The sequence below is a fragment of the Limanda limanda genome, chromosome 22 (genome assembly GCF_963576545.1).
Source record: "Limanda limanda chromosome 22, fLimLim1.1, whole genome shotgun sequence".
Taxonomy (NCBI): domain Eukaryota; kingdom Metazoa; phylum Chordata; class Actinopteri; order Pleuronectiformes; family Pleuronectidae; genus Limanda; species Limanda limanda.
The window spans coordinates 8,483,193-8,499,726 of NC_083657.1; the positions used below are offsets into that span (position 1 = coordinate 8,483,193).

Genomic DNA, 16,534 nt, shown 5'->3' on the forward strand with positions numbered 1-16,534 from the left:
TTCTCCCAGGCCCACTATCTCAGAATAGAAGGTAAATGCAGGGATAATGGGTTTAGCCAGTGAGACATGCTGCTGTCACAGGTTTTTCTGTGATGGGAGGTGCATTAGATGGCATTAGAAGAGTGGGGGGGGCAAAGAATGAGACATAACCCAGATATCTGTAAATAAGATTCTTGACGTTTTAAGTCTTTAAAAGTAGCACATGTTCAATATGTTCCCTCATTAATCATTCAAAGGGAATCCACATTTGAAAGCCCCCCACGTCTCGTCTTTAAAACCCTGTCTCCATGTGGTCTGAAATGTATTTCCACAAAAACTGGTGGGAAAAAGTGATTTACTCTCCACTGCCAACGTTAATCTATTTCAATTTTTTAAATTATCTTCACTTCTGTGTATTTTGTTGGACTGGAAACAGAAAAGCGTCTGGAAACCCGCATTCAGAATAATAATGTTGAGCTGTTTTGTTGGGCGGACAAACAGGCTTTTACAGCCTGGCTGCAGTAAAACAGGTGCAGCGGAATCAGCCGACATGAAGAGAATACATACAGTAACCCAGATAATTTAAGGAGACTGGCCCCTGCTGCATCGTGTGCATCACCGCGGCTGCAGCTTAAAGCCAAACTGTGATAAATTGAATGAGAAAATGAAGTTGTCATTGAGCCAGGGGGGTCTATTTTTGCACATTTGGGTTGTGCTATATTGTCTGACACAGAGTCAGAGTAACATAGACTAATGTTAATGCCATGAAATTTAGCAATAAGGTGCAAGGTGCTGTGTTTTTCAGAGGTGTAAATAACTAGCCGGGCACTTTTCTGGTGATAAGCGTGGAATGACTGTAGAAAATGGACCGTCAATACCGAGTGCAAGTAATAATACTGGGAATCATCTGTCAATAAGATTCCTCCTTTGTGTCCAAATGACTGGAGTGTGTCGGCCACATCTCCGTGATAACTCAAGCCTAATTGACAGGGCCCCACGCTGCCTCCTGGGGCCACGGGAGGGCTGACAGAGCGAGAATGGAGATGAAGGGAGGAAGTGAGCGAAGGTGAGGTGTGGGAGTGAGGTGCGTTAGGGGACTGGGGGGTGGAGGGGGTGGAGCTTGCGACGGACGAGGAAGGCTCGGAGGTGATGCTCAAGGGGATCGCCGGTCAACTAGTGGCGAGAGCCGGAGCACTGTCGCACACTCTCCGCTCGCCGTGTCTGCCGGCCCTGACAGCAATCCATTTGAGGGCCTCCTGGTGCTAACAGAGTGCTAAAACCCAATCAAACGGGCTGGAAGGAGAAAGGCGAGACGCTCGGGCCCAGCCGGCTTCCACTTGTGTGAGCAATTCACCTCTGACTGACCTGTTCAGGCATCTTAAATAAGCCATGCACATCGCGGTCTGCAGACAAGCCACACTCAGGGACCCGGAGACAGCCACGTGTCTATAGGAGCTGTGTCTATAAAAGTGCTTTTGGAAATCAAAGAGACCTCCAAGTTTCCCCCAGTCAAGGTCAAATGAGAGTAAAATGGTGGATAAATTTAGTTTTTTGGACAACCAGACTAAAAAGTAATGTTTTTACAGCCCTTCAAATTTTGTAACCTCTCACGATTTGAGTCATTTTTGGAGATTTGCGATTACCTTTGCTTTATGTGGATAAATGTGTTTATTAACTTGAGCTGAGCTTGACACAAGGATTCAATGTCAGGCCACGAACATCAATTATCAGGACTGTTAAAGATATAATAATAGGTCGTGAAATGCAGCTCCTAAAATAAGAAAAGCAGGCGCAGATGAGATCCTGCTACTTTAATCTCCTGCGGAAAGGTCAGTGTGGGCACATTGATCAAGAGTTGTGCGCTTGTGACAGGGTTGGCACTGCAGAGGAAAGCACTTTGGCATATTAAAAGTAAAGTTGAATTTATAGCCTCTAGTCGCTCTTTATCCAGAATGATTAACAGATAATTGACAAGCCATTGATTAAATGAAGACTCCTGCAGGCCGTCAGGTTTTTCTTCCATTGACTGTTTTATGTTTCCCCCCGAAAATGAAAAGATTGATTTCATAGTTTATCCTCTGTCCTGAGTATTTTCGCATTGCAGGCAGGAAACAGTTGCTACCCGATGTGGGGCAGAGATCAGAGCGAGACGCGTTTCAGTCAAATCTTCAGCCCGTGCACCAAACGCAGAACCGATTTTCTTCCCCTCTAACAGGATTACAATGTTTTACAAAAAACCAACACTCACACCAGCAGCACGACTGCAGGCGCCGCCACCTCAAAGAGGCTCAAGGTCAACAAGAGATCAGAGGAAACGAGCCGCTGGAAGTTAATAAAATGGCATCTGTCGGTGCTGTGTTGGCCTCAGTCCACTGGCGTCCTGGTTTGCTTTGGTTTCCTAATTCCCTTTGAAATATTTGGTGAGAACGTAATTAGCTAGCACCGGGCAGCGGTTGCCCATTCGAGATGGGCTCCTCTTCACCGTCCCTGGTGTGTTATTGCATATTAACTCTGACAAAATTGTAATTAATACCCCCCCCACCCCCTCCCCACTCCATTGTTGAAGAGGAGAAGGGATACTGGAGCACTGGTGCCAGGAACCAAAGGAGGGAAGTGCCAGACTCGCCGTCTTGCCAGCTTTTTATTTTCACTGGGAGAGAGTGTCCTCCAGTAATAAGCCAGTGGTGTTTATAAAAATAACATGTTTCTCTGCTCGAATTGTCCCAACTGTTTGTAAAAGAAATTACAGATTTTTGTTCAGCTTGACTAATAGATTCCAACTCTGATTACGACAGACACTTTGTCAAAGTTTCAAAAGAAAGATAAAACGATAAAAAAGATTTTTTTTTCTTCTGTTTTTTGGATTTCAGGAAGTGGGGGATGTGGGCAGGAACACAGAAGAACCAGTACAGTCAGATGGTGTATGAAAACGGAGAGCCCTGTTGGCAAGGAGGTTCACGCAGCGCCACAGTGAGTACGACAAGTGTCTCACACAAAAACATACACGCCGACGGAGCATATGAATGACGGAGGCAGCGCAGAACAAACTGATAAATAGACAGATGAACAAATTGTAAGTGCACACTGGCTGTCAAATAAACAGATGATGCGGCGAAGAAAGAGGGAACAAAAAGAAGACAGAAGCCTAATGAGAGCTCTGTTTTTAGTGAATGAGGACATTTTTACACTTTAATAAAGTTGGTACGAAATTACCAAGTATGCTTTTAATCATGTGTAATTTACATAAACTATGATGTCGGGATTATAAGATATCTTCATGTATACCCAACCCACACATCCCTTTATGTACTGAGTGTTGAAGCTGCTATTTTTTCCTTTTTTCTTCTTTACCATGTACATATTCTATCAGTATACCATGGTCGTCTCATCTGTTGCCGAGGACGGATTGGGCGTCATTTCTTGTAGCATAGCATTATTATTATTATCACCTGAAATAGCGCTGTTGTTGCTCTGTTGGTGTAATGATGGAATTATAGCCACGGAAATGGATTTATCAAGAAACCAGGTTAACATGAAGTTAGAGCTGAAAGTCTCTGATATAATCCTGATCCAAAATGAAGGCTTTGTGTTCTCTGAGCTGAACAAAACTTGGCCCCCTCTGAGATTTTTCCGCCGCCACCTCAGAATAATAGAGAAGAGTGCAGCTTCATATGCGGTGCTCAGCCAGTATTAGATTCGATTTTTGTTTAGAGCTGATTTTAGAAGAAAAACCATTGAAAAATGACAAACAATGAAATACAGGAAACTTGCTGGACTTATTTTGAAGTCTCTACCTTAATGTTTAACAAAATTTGACATTGCAACGTTGACATGCAGAGAGTAATATGACTGCTGATGAGAAAACGCACATAGAAAATAACATGTACTACCAATACCGACACAAAATGAAACAATGTGGTCTACACTTTACTTTTGGACTCTCAGGTGATTTATACAGACTCGTACCCTTTTTCCACGTAAGACAGAGAAATCTCTTTTGTAACCCACTTTATAAAAACACTCTTCCCCCGACAACAACAAGCCAAAGATGCTGCAGAGCCACGACTTGAACTATCCACTTGACAAACTTGAGTAAACTGCAGAGAGACACACGGACTGAGAGAAAACAGCCAAACAAAGCTCTCCCCACACACTCTCTGACAATTTGAAGCATTCTCACGCTCCTCACACACACACACACACACACACGTCCTGTGCGTGTGCATCTCAGCTGTGGAGAGTCAGTCAATCAGTGGGAGATGTTCATGGCGCGTTCAGCAGCCTGGCAAAAACATGTTTTGTCCAAAGCGGAGTGATGGAAGCTGACTTGCTTCTCTCTCTGTCAGTCCACATTGATCTTTACGGCTAATGCTGCTTTCTCTTTTTTCTCTCCGCTTCCCCCTCGTCTGTTCTCCATCTTCCCAGGGTTCCCTCCCCCTTCAGTCACCCCTGTGACTTCCATTTATATATTTTCTTTTTCTGCGCGAGAATTACCTCAATTAAAAATGTAGCACATTTAATCATCTCATTTTCTTTGCCTGGCCCCCCTCTTCAAGTCGGAGTCCAATAAATGTCGTTTGCGAATGCATGTACTCGTACCATCCAGGGGCCCCCTTTGAAAAGACTAAACTGAATTCCTTTGATACGACCTCCTAGCCGTGTGCAGTCGGCATAAATGAAGTCTCGTCAGAAGTCGACGCTCATTATATTTGAAATGCTGAACCTCGTCTTTGGGTAGTGCTCTCCCTTTCTGCTCTGAAATACACTTCTCCCTTTATACTTGACTAGTGGGACCAGTGATGTATTGTTTCACTGGTGGATATAGAGGTAATCCAAATTCAAGCAGTGTGCAGTGTATCTGGAGTCTGTGGGGAAGGGTGAACTCAACTGTTTCAGTTATTAATTAAATTCAAAGTGCTGGTCTGTGGCTGCTACATGGGAGCAGCGGGTTGAGGTCGAGCTAGCACAACCGTAGCTGTGGCAGAGGAGGACATCTGAATGAAAGATGGTTGATTTTGTATCTATGCTCACTAAGGTCATTGCTAACAGGAAGGAGACTTGAAACAGAGGAATTCAAGTCCCAGAGTCAAAGCTCAGATTATTGACCAAGCTCACACAAAAGCAATAGAAAACAATATCAAATGTATTTGCTTGTAAAACTTAAAGAGTCTCCTTATTATTCTTATTCCCCCTGACACTTATCTATGGCTCTGGCCCCTGCAAGTCAAAACTGGACAACCAATAGTAGCCCACCTTGTCTCAGTGAGTGGCGCACGCCCCCTTGATATCTGCATGCAACAAGATACTAAGCGTCACAACAAAAGCCTCTATTTTTAATGCAAGTACGGGACATGACCAAATCACCAGTTGTGACGACTCAGCACAATAACACCTGTCAAGTTCCCGTCGCTCTCCCTCACTAGGTGCTTTTGTTCACCAGAGGGATTGTCTGATCAGGGTGCAGCGTGATGTGAGGGGTTGCTATGGAAACCCCCTAGAAGTAAAATAAGTTGTTTTTCCCTTTTCCTTTTTTTTTTTTCAATCTCTCGCAGAGGGTGTCAAAAGTTACCGATTAAATGACACGGCAGCGGTAATCACTTCCTCCCCTGTCCTCGTTCACACGTGGGGACGACAGACCGAGACGTCCCTTAATGCCACAGTGTCCCGCAGTCACAGCAACGCTTTGGTTCCCGTCTGCCGCAACGGCAGGGGAGGCAGCTGGGAAAGTCTCCGTGAACAGCACCATCACTTTGTCTTTGATGAGAGACCTGAATATGTGTGAAATGCCGGCTCCACCATCGAGCGTCTTTGCATAATCCCGTCATTTGCAGTGATTCCTACTTATTCACAAAAGTTTAGATAGGACGGAGAATAAGACAAGGTAGCAGAGCATCTTCCATCACCCACCCCCACCCCCTTTGTGAGATGAAGCCGGCGTGGCTCTTGACTCAGTCGAACAACAGCTCTTCTCCCCGCACCACCTCAACTTTCCTCTCTTTGTGCTTTTCTAGGTCACACTGACATGCGGAACAGAGACAGCCTTGCGATCGGTGAAGGAGCCCAGCAAATGCCAGTACATCATGGACTTTCAGACTCCTGTGGCCTGTCAGCCGGTGCTGAAGCAGCGGGGCATACACAGTGAACTGTGACCCCTTCCTCCACTGGCCTAGCCTAGATTCACCCGACTGGCCACCCCCCCCCCGCCCCTATCTCTCCCTCACATCCAAATGCCTAGCCTGCAGTGGCAGGCCGGGGTCCTGGGGGTCCCCCCTGACATCTGTTACCAGAACATAGACTTCCAAGAAAGTCTTGCTCAGGTCAGAGTGTTATTTTTCCTAACACTGATCCTAGACCACTTTAATCTCCATTGTTACAGTGCTACTTTCACTCTGCTATGTGTACCTATTGGAAGCAGCATTTATTAAATGAGTTAGTGAAACTGAGTATTCATTATGTTCCAGTAAATTTTACATAAGTGTTTTATATGTAAGGCTCAACCAGATTACTATGTAAATATTGGATGAATTAAATGCTACTGCAGTAGATCAGTGTATAATGACATAGATGCTAATGTTAATGCTGTGTCAAATTGCTGCTTATGAATATAAGCACAAATGAAAGGACTACGACCTTCTACTTTATTATAGTGGCTTCTTTAAAATACAGTCCGGTGATATTCACTTTTTTACAAATTGCCAATAAATCCATTAAACTGAAACCAACAATGTATCCTCCTCACTTTTATTTTATCAAATCTGCAAACGTTTTGCTGATGTGATGTTGCTGATGTGATATTTCAAATGATGTCCTTTCATTATGATGTATGATGACCAGCTTTACCAAATGTGTATGAATCTGCAGCTGAAAATAGTCCCCAGCAAAGCACCACTTACTCCTCTTTAAGTAACACAGCAGCTGTTTATTTGGCCCAGTTTAAAAATGTAACCCGTGTAATTTGTGGCCCGTTTTTTTAAGGTGTAGGTCTTCAGCTGGAACTAATAGGGCCCTGGACTCCAGGCAGTGCTACAGACAGAGTAAGTTGTAAATGATTGAGAGACAAACAGACACTTTGTTCATTGTCTGCGTTTTTATCAAATGTGTTGACAATAGAAACAACATAAAATGAGTTCAGCCTTTTCCTTAAGTATAATATTCCCCTTTGAGGGACTTATAAAGAATTAGCACAATTAGCCATTATGTATATAGTAATTGTGTTTCTGCACAGCTACATCAATTTATGTCGCACATTGTGTATTTACTCTTATTTATCTACCTTCAGCTATTATTAGTGACAGGTTGTTTACTGAGTATAACGTCTCATGATTTCACACAATTCTCCCAGCATAAGCAGTCGGCCCCGTACCGTGCTGTTGTTATGTAATAGACTGTGGGGTTTCTGCAGCTCAGTCCTCTGCTCATTAAGCAGCAGCTAAATCAGTTGTCAGGTATCCAATAGGCTGCCTGATATATTCCTACCCTGCTGGGGCAGCCGAGTGGCTGTTTGCCTGCTAGCAATGCGATAGCCTCGGGCCGTGTAGCCCAGGGACTTCTGCTTTTTATTTACCCGGCTTCAGCTCCCATACACACTCTATTTGATGGCAAATCTATTTGGTTTCACCTTCAGTTTTTTAAATAAAAGTGAGGTTTGCTGAAGGTGTCAGTCAAGTCAGACAAAAGGCATTTCGACTGAAACTTGTTGAAAACTAAACTCAAAATGCACAGTTTTTGCTAGTTATTCTTTTAGCTAAAATGTTGATTTTTGTCGAGATGTGTTTTTGCAGCTAAATTTGACAACTCACGGTTTAATTATCATGTTTATGTTGCTTCTGTGAAGAAAAACACTCGGATCGATCAGCTAAACAAGCAAAACAAAAACCGTTTTTCTAGGCATATAATCCATTCTGATGCACCGCCGTCTCAAGGAATCAACACAATATAACTCTACATTTTTAATCTCTTCTTCATTCCACGTTTTAAATACGCAACAGATGCCAAAGCTGATGTCAGCATAAAAAACACTAAGAATGCACAGCAGCAGCAGGAAAAGCTGCCAATCCCACAGACTCTCTGTCTAATATTGCAGAAGGCAACATTGGTATCTGGAAAAAAAAACGTAGAATTGCATCACTGCCATATGGACGGCATGTGATGGTGTCTCTTAAAGAACTTCTCCTCAGATAAAACCTGCGCCCACGATGAAAGAGTCTGCAGCTCCTCTGTCTACTCAACGATCATAATGTGTTAGATTACTGTGGGCTGCTCCACACACAGGGTGCTAACTACATCGGAAGACTGCAATTTGAATGGACAGTTATTTAAGGAGCAAACACCTACTTAGAGTTTTTATCCAGTGCTTTTGAACCGACTGACCACGTATGTGCTGCTACAGATCGGTAAAGGGAAGGAGGGAGTTGTGGGAGGGATTCAGGAGGGAAGCTGAGCACATGCTGAGCACACACAGACACACACACACTAGCACATACTTACACACCTCCATTCAGCACATTTGCACATGAAGGGGCAGGGATGGAAAGTCTTTCCAGTTGAGCGTGGGCGTATTTGTGTGTTGACTCCAAATTGCTTAAAGGGCCCAGAGGCTTTATATTGCGTTAAATCTCCGACTCAGCTTTGTAGAAACTAGTTCAGGCCACCTGTTCTATGGAGTGGGAGACAGCAGGGCCCTCGACAACTGACTGACTGACTGGTTGACTGACGCCCACCACATCCCAGTGCCGCTTTCACTCTTTTAGAGATTGTTTTTAAGCTTCCTCCTTTGAAGGGAGGCCAGTTATACCCTCAGGGCTGAGAGGGAAAAAGGGGGCGCTCGCGTTGAGTCGGCGTGCGACAGTCCCATCCGTCTCCCTCACGTCCTGCAATCTATTCAGTCACGATGCTGACGCTCCACTGTCAGCCGCCAGCATACAATCTTATTTTATTCACTGATTTATTTATTTATTCATTTATTTGGAGACAACACAATTAAAAAGCGCTTGGTTCCTGGGACTAAAGTACATCAAGCACTGCATTTATGTACAGTTTCAAAGTTATGATGATCACTTTCTCAAGAGTATGTTGTTATTTAATCCATTGTTGAGAATCTAAAGCTTTAATTGGGGTCACATTTTAATATTACATAATATAATGGTACACACCTAAAAAAAAAACTGTGATATGATGTACTACCATTCCCCAGTGTCTAAAAATAACTAGCAGATGTACTGTAGAGTAGCATTAACACAGTTTTCTCAGTAGGAGAGTTCCTTATTTCCTATATAGGAATAAAGAGGAGAGAGAGGATTAGAGTTGCAGATGAACAAAGACTAATATTGACAGGATGGGATAGAGAAGAGGGAGCGAGAGAATGATACACAGATAGAGAAATAAACAGCAACAGAAGTGACAGAGACCAGGACGATGCTGGAGGGAGAACTGAGCTTCGAGAGGAGGAGAGACACAAACCAACCGAGTAGAAAACAGCAGAGGGAGGAGCAGGGAGAGAGAGAGAGAGATGTGAAACTGGGAGAGGGAGGGTGGGAGGGTTTGTATAAGCAGCACTGCCTATGGTAGCGGAGGGTGAATGTTTCTGTGTTTGTGCTCTCACGTCGGCGAGCGAGGCTCAACACTTCCCCTGTGGAGTGGATGAGCGTCAGCGTGTCGCGGTTGGAGGCTTGAAGGCCGAGCTGTGATAGCATGTGCTTACCAGGGGCCTCCCGCAGTCGGCTGCTTCCACTTACAGTGCAGGAGGCTGAGCGAGAGGAGGGTCGGGGCCTGGGAAGCCAGTGCATACAATGGCATTTTTATATTCCCCGTAAATGACACAGAAAATCTAACATAATACACAGGATTATTCAATTTTAGGACAATTACCAACACTGTCACAGGAGTCATATCAGTTTTAATGTCAGCTTCTGGCTCGAAAGAGGCCAAATTAGCTCTGCTCAAAGTGCATGTGGATTGCTTTAAAAGTGTGAAATGGTTTCAAATGTCAGGGGGAACAAGCTGCGTTGTGACAGCGTACATCAAACAAAGACAAAGTGCACTGACAAAAGGGAACAGTGGTTGCAAATTGAAATTAACCAGCAGGGATATGACGCAGATCAACAGTGTAAGGAGCTGCTGCTAATTTGCATAAAACCTGATAATGTCATATCTTTGGAGAAGTGTTCGCAAGAGGGATTTAGTTTGTTCAGAGAGTAAAAATAATCAAAGTTGTTGACGTTCCTGCTCCAATTTAAAACTTTAGCAACGTAAACGGGTCACAAAATGACAAATGAGCTGCTAATTATGTCCATATAAATGTTTTACAAGGTCAGAAACCTTGTTTATGCAGGAAATGTTCTAATTATTGAATATTTCATCCGATGTTTAATCTTTTCCTTTTGCATGAACCCCATATATGAAAAAATAAATACAATTTTAATTTAAAAAAAACTAAAATAACGAGCCTAGTCTATATTGTGCAACAGATGGTGATATCAAGTGGTGACAGCAGACAGTGGCTGTATTTGTCTCTTTTCTTGACCTGTTCAGCAGCAACAAATATTATTATTTCATCCTCATGTCTCTATTTTTATCTACTTGCAGATTATTTACCATTTCGCAGACCCGTAGACTGTAAATAAAGATGGACGACGCGTCTCCACCAACTCCCTCTGTCCAGAAATGAAGCCGAAATATCCCGGATACAAACTGAGTCTGCGCAGTAGCGACCGGAGATGAAGCCACGATAGCGAGGTACCGCTGATACATACGCTCCACAAATTGCATCAAGTAACTAAGCCAACCACCAGGTGGCAATCAAGACACTTTGACTTTACTTTTTGGGTCATGTCGTCTATCTTTGTATGCAGTCTATGGTCAGACCACACTGAGAGAATGAGGCCTATGCAGCCAGGTATTGTGAAGGTGTTTCTAAGTCTACAGCTCGTGTGTGTGTTGTCGTTTACCTTTGCAGATGACAATTTCATCCGTTAATATAAGCTCTGGTCCTGGCGCACCGGCGCCGCGCAAATGCAGCCCGTGACAGACTGGAACTTGATCGACAGTGGCAATCCAAACACTTTCCATGCCCTTCTGTGACTGTTACTCCCTCTGCAAATTGTTGTTTTTTCCCTCATGTAGCCCCCATTAGGATGATAGATGAGAAGAGATGTAGAGGGGATGGTTAATCTTTCACGGAGAGAAAGACCCAGAGAGAGGAGGGGAGGCGGAGAGCAGCATGCCCTGTACATAAATAAACAGGATGTTTGGATTTAGCAGGAAAATGTGTGGAGGGGAGAAAGATTACGGTGATCACCGCTCACAGATAAGAGGACGGACGGCCGAGAAAAGGGAAAGAGAAGGGGACAAAGAAGAGTGAGTCTGAGTGAGGAGATAGAACGTGATTGAAACAGAACAACATGGATAACAGATGGAATGAAAAGCCGAGTCTGGATGAAGGGAGAGCAGAGAAAGTGGGATATAACGAGGGGGAGACAGAGAGCAGCGGGATCCTGGTGGGCGAGGGGAGGGGATTCTGGAGGGCTATATTGGGCTCAGTTTCTCCACAGGAGCAGCTTAATGAGCACAGAGTTTGTAAGTAATTATTGGTTATCAACCTGATAATAGTCATTGCTCCATTTTGTGTTGCAGTTTCCACATACTTATACAATTATGGCAATTATTAATGAAGCTGCGTGTTTGCATCGCTGCTTTGCATTTCAGAGATATTGCGTGGCCAGACTCGGCCATTCTTTTTGTATTACATAATACAGGTGGCTGGGGAGGAAAAATAAATAGTCCAAACAGTAGAGTCAACAACCAGGAGATGATTCAGTTTTCAAAACAAATACCAGGATATTTGCAATTCCCAAAATTTTGATCAAACAATTGGATCCTTGGGGAATTGAAACCTAAAAAGAGTGTTGGCATGCTGCAGGAAGTGTTAGGAAGGAAAATAAAAGACAGAGAGAGACGAGGGGGCAAAGGGGCAGAGGCTCCTCCGCTGTGTAGGGAAGTCATCCATTTTAAGGGCTGCAGCTCACTACCTGCTAGCTTTTCATTAGCAGGTGAGACACAATGATAGGATTTGAGGAAGCGGACGGACGGCCCAGCAGACAGACAGATGGCTCTCTGCTCCATTATCCAGGGACACAGCGCTGCAGTGGACGTATCATACTCTCCACTCCTCACACACACTCGCTGGATTGCAGGCATACAAAAGAAGAGAGCACTTGACGCTTTTAAGAGAATAAAAGAGGCAGAAAATCACGTAGCGATGCATCGGGGTGATCTACAAATCTGCGGAGAGCCGAACAAGAGATGTGAACACACTGACAGAGTAGTCTCAGGATTTGTAGCTTGAACAGTGCCCTGAGATTTTGTGAATGAAATCTGTCTCTTTAAATAATGGAGCACTCGCTTTTCTGGAAGAATCTGATTTAAATTTCAGATCAGCGCTGAGCTGGGGGGGGGGGGGGGAAGAGACACGATTGCTGCTCAGCTCACAAAAGCAAAGCAGTCAGCGGTTACTTTTTCCAAACTGTGTTGATTCGGTCGTCAATTGCAGCAGCGGCAGTCGCGATAAATAAAAGTCAACAACTGACTAACTGCGGCGCCCCGTCACTGGCTCTCATCCAGCAGCCGCCGCAACATATTGAGTTATAGACCTGGAGTGTACGCCTGCCTGTATACACACATCATTGATCTCTATAAGTTCTTCTTGAAAAGTCTACACGTTTGATCAAAGCTAGTTGAGGGTGGATGGCATTTTTTCGAAAGCGAGACGACCAGAGATGCACCTGAGGTAGAAAATGGGAGGGGGGGGGGGGGGGGGGGGGGCGGCGTCTCTTCTGCCGCGACAGATCTGGATCAAAAGTACCTATTGCAGAATCAAAGTCAGCGGCATCAATATTTCATCATAGGAGAAGCTGCTGGTCGTCACTCACCCACTCCTCCAACCTTTCGTTTCCACTTGCTTTTTTGTCCTTTCTTCGGCTATTTTCTGTGGACGAGATGCCTCCTGAAGATTAGTTGTGTTTCCCCACATTCTTGTGTTTACAGTGATTATAGACACCCTTTGTCTACATAATGACATCATGATTGCTGGCTGTCATGCCAACGTCATGTTGATATTTTTCTCTTTTTTTCATACCCTGTTTTCATTTTTAAGCATGAATAGGACATTTACGGGGAACTGTTCAATCACTGTCAACCTTCAATGGAAACTCCAGCATTTAGTTACTATTACTTAATTAGCACTTAACACTAATGACACCTGAGGCTTATGTGACTGTCATCGGTGAATTTACATCGTCAGATCACCCCCATTTAGGTTGACTTTCAAGATATTTCATAGAAGAACTAGAAACAATTCCTATGCAAGAGAAAAAGGCTTTGATTATCGAAGGTCAATGACAAATGTGTACAACTATTTCAGTCGAGACCAGCACTGATATGCTCTGCTAGTATGGCTAAAGAAAAGAAAATGGTCAAAGCAGCAGGATGAGTTTTCTAGTCCCCCGTGCAAATCCTTTATTTCCCATAGTGCAACTTGATAACATCTTTCACAGACCCCCTCCCCTTGCTCCACATCCCCATCTGTAACTCAGCCTTTCTCTTATAAATCTGTCATCTCCTGATGAAATCAATATGACCTCTCTAGAGTTATTTTCTGCATTGGATGCACATTATACAATGTGCAACATTTCATCCTGTTTGAGTGGTTCTCTCTGTGGCAAATACAATGATTTGTATGTGGAAAATAAGTGTAGTTCCCATTTAAAACATCGAGGAAATAACCCCCAAAAAACGAAATCGTAGGGAGGGTGGGATTGCCATTCTTTGACTTCTCTGTGTTGGCTCAGTTTAATTTCGTTCTGTTCCAGTCGACATTGACGTTTGCTAAAAATAGAGAAAGACCCACCTTTACTTGAACTACTTTAGAGAAATTGTACAGCTCTCCCTTGGCCTCAAACTTCAAAAATCTCCTAAACTCGAATACCCAAACCTCCATCATACAGCCAAGGAAACTGTCAGCAGTCACCAGGTTTAGTCTAATTAAGGCCAAGCGATGCCTACTGTTCAATATGGGAAACGGTGAGTGCCTAAATTGTGTCAGCACACAAAAGATTAAAACTTATGAGAAATCCATGCAAATAAAACTCCAACAAGTTAAAAGAACTTTAGCGAGACAGTGTGTCATATTCATGAACACAACCCCAATGTGTCAGAGTTTGGATTCTTCTCCCAAAACTGGGAGGCAGCAGAATTCACGCTGTGCAGAAACTAGGCTACACTGTGCTTAACATGGCACCACAGCGACTAATCCAGGAAGAGGTTAAGTTATGCATTCGGGAGAAAGAGAGGAAGTAGAGGAGAGTTTCCCCCCCACACAACAGTATTAAAGCAGGGGAGGGAAATGAAACTTTGCATTATTTTTAGTCGGAAATTATGTCTGTGCATCTCAGTAATTATAAAGCAATTCAGAACTGACTGATAGGCCTCCGGTGGACTTTTTTTCTCCCCTCCCTGCTCTCGCAGCCTTATCTTTTCCCACCACAACTGCACAGACTCCAACATGCATTTTAATATGGTAATTATCAAGTGAATTCCAAACACTAACCAAAAGAAAAAGCTGGCGAAAGCATTTAAAATGGGATTCAGCCACCAGCTTCCTATATCAACACAACTCGTGCTTCTCTCACTTCCTGATTAGGGGGATTTATTCAGGGTATTTATAGCCCCTATCTCCTTTGTGTCTACTGGCAGGCGTGCTATTTACTGTATTTTGCTGCCGTCATTTGGCTGATGTGCCGACGCGATAAACTTTGTCAATGAATGAGGGAGCTTATTATTGAAAAAAGAAAGATACAATTGTCAAGCGTGGAGGAGCAGTGGTCAGGCCGAGCTATTCTTTAGTACGTTCTTCCCTCTACATGCATTGAGTTATGTATAACAATGTCTTGGAAAGCTGAGTTTGCAGATTGTTTATCGCTTTTTTTCCCTCCACCTCAGCTGGGGAACAAAAAAAAAAAAGTGTTGTTTGACAACCTTGGTCCCAAAGTTGCTTTTTGCCAGCTAGAATAAATGGATACGGTAGGAGAGAGAAAGAGTGAGGAGGAGGAGGAGGCGAGGACCTCCCCACGGACTCCTCTTTCTCCAGGCAAGTTTTTCTCTTGTTTGATGAAGCTCAACAGAGTTTTCTCACCGAGGCAAAGTTAAGGGAGAAGCAGCAACTGCGGTGCTACGGGTGAAAACATCTTAAGTTAGTTTACCAAAAATCCGTTGCAGGGGATAGGAAACTTCAGTCGCTCCCGTTCTGCTTTGTTTAAGAGGTCGCAGAGGCCAATGGATCAATTTGTCTTGGGATTATGCCGGGGTGGGTCGAACATGATACTTTTTACAAAAGGTCTCTCTTACTGGAGCAATCATCTGCTTTGAATCTTCTCACTCCACCTTCAGTGTTTGTATCCAGCTGGCTTAAACTGGAGGATTGTAGTAAGGTGCAAATTTAATTGACTAAACCTAAAGTATTCTTCAAACTATCTTGTAGTTCAGATGAGTGAATGTCCTGTACCGGCTGAATTTAAGATTCTAGATGTGACTTTGCATAAAACATAGTTTGTTGCAACAGCAGTTTCGATGCCTCACGACATCCTGATAAAACCATCTCACCCTGACATTTTTCTTTGGACGAGCTTGGACCAGACAAAGGAATCGTAAAAATTCATCTGTGTTGGTTGTTAGCTCGAGTCGATCCTTGTCTCCAAGATGGACACCACGTCATATACGAATGCGGCCTTCTTGCGAATTTGAGTCGTGGTAGTGAGATGTAGTGTGCGGCGTCTTTTGGTCAGTTGTGGTGTCAGCGCGACCGAATGAATCATGTTATCCATCTGATTATTGGATTTGATCAAGATGGCTTCCATTATGTTTTTTTAGCAGGTGCTACAGCCTTATTATTCAGTTTTATCCTCACTGTGGATATAGCCTTAATTCCTTCTGTCCCTTTTCTCCGTGTTCCTCTCTCCATCTCTTCCTCCCTCCTGGGTTAGCTTTGCAGCCTAGCCTGTGGGCCCAGGGATGTTGTATTAATTAACTCGCCTCACTGCACTCTCATCAAGCTGCCAGTAAATGGCCCCGCTCCAAGTTTCCCTCCCGGAGCGCACCAAGATGGCAGCATCCGTAAACAACTTCAAATTTACGGTACTGCAGTCACAGCGGCGAGGCCCCTGCTACTCCTTCCACTGAGGGAAGTCAGGCTGGAGCATGCAATTCAAACACTGCCTCGCTCCACATGCTGCCGCGTGGTTTAATATGTAAATGCGTTTTTGTTAGACTCAAACTGCCATCGCAGCCATCTATTTTCCCTCTACCGCTCTGATGTCTGTGATTTGCAATCGCTGCTCGGAACAAAGTGCAATCTTTTTTAATGTGCACCGCAGTACGCTATGTGCCTATTGCTTCAGTGGTGGTGCAGTCATAAACAACTTTGTATACCTTTTGCGTGGCATGATTAAAACGGGTGCAAATCTTTGTCAATATTAACATGGCTTGACAAGCAGCCATGCAAATG

General features: G+C 43.9%; 1 protein-coding gene across 2 annotated transcripts in view; it reads left to right on the plus strand.

Moving 5' to 3' along the window:
- The window catches only part of LOC132995801 (glucosidase 2 subunit beta-like), a 110,614-nt gene extending 103,917 nt beyond the window's left edge, over nt 1-6,697 (plus strand). The window contains exons 14-15 of one of the 2 annotated variants that reach the window (XM_061065999.1): nt 2,850-2,949; nt 5,991-6,697. In XM_061065999.1, coding sequence (XP_060921982.1) covers nt 2,850-2,949; nt 5,991-6,128 — 238 coding nt within the window. In that variant the 3' untranslated portion in view covers nt 6,129-6,697. The remainder of the gene's footprint in view (nt 1-2,849; nt 2,950-5,990) is intronic. The other variant, XM_061066000.1, reaches the window with a different exon arrangement.
- Nucleotides 6,698-16,534: the final 9,837 nt, after the last annotated feature.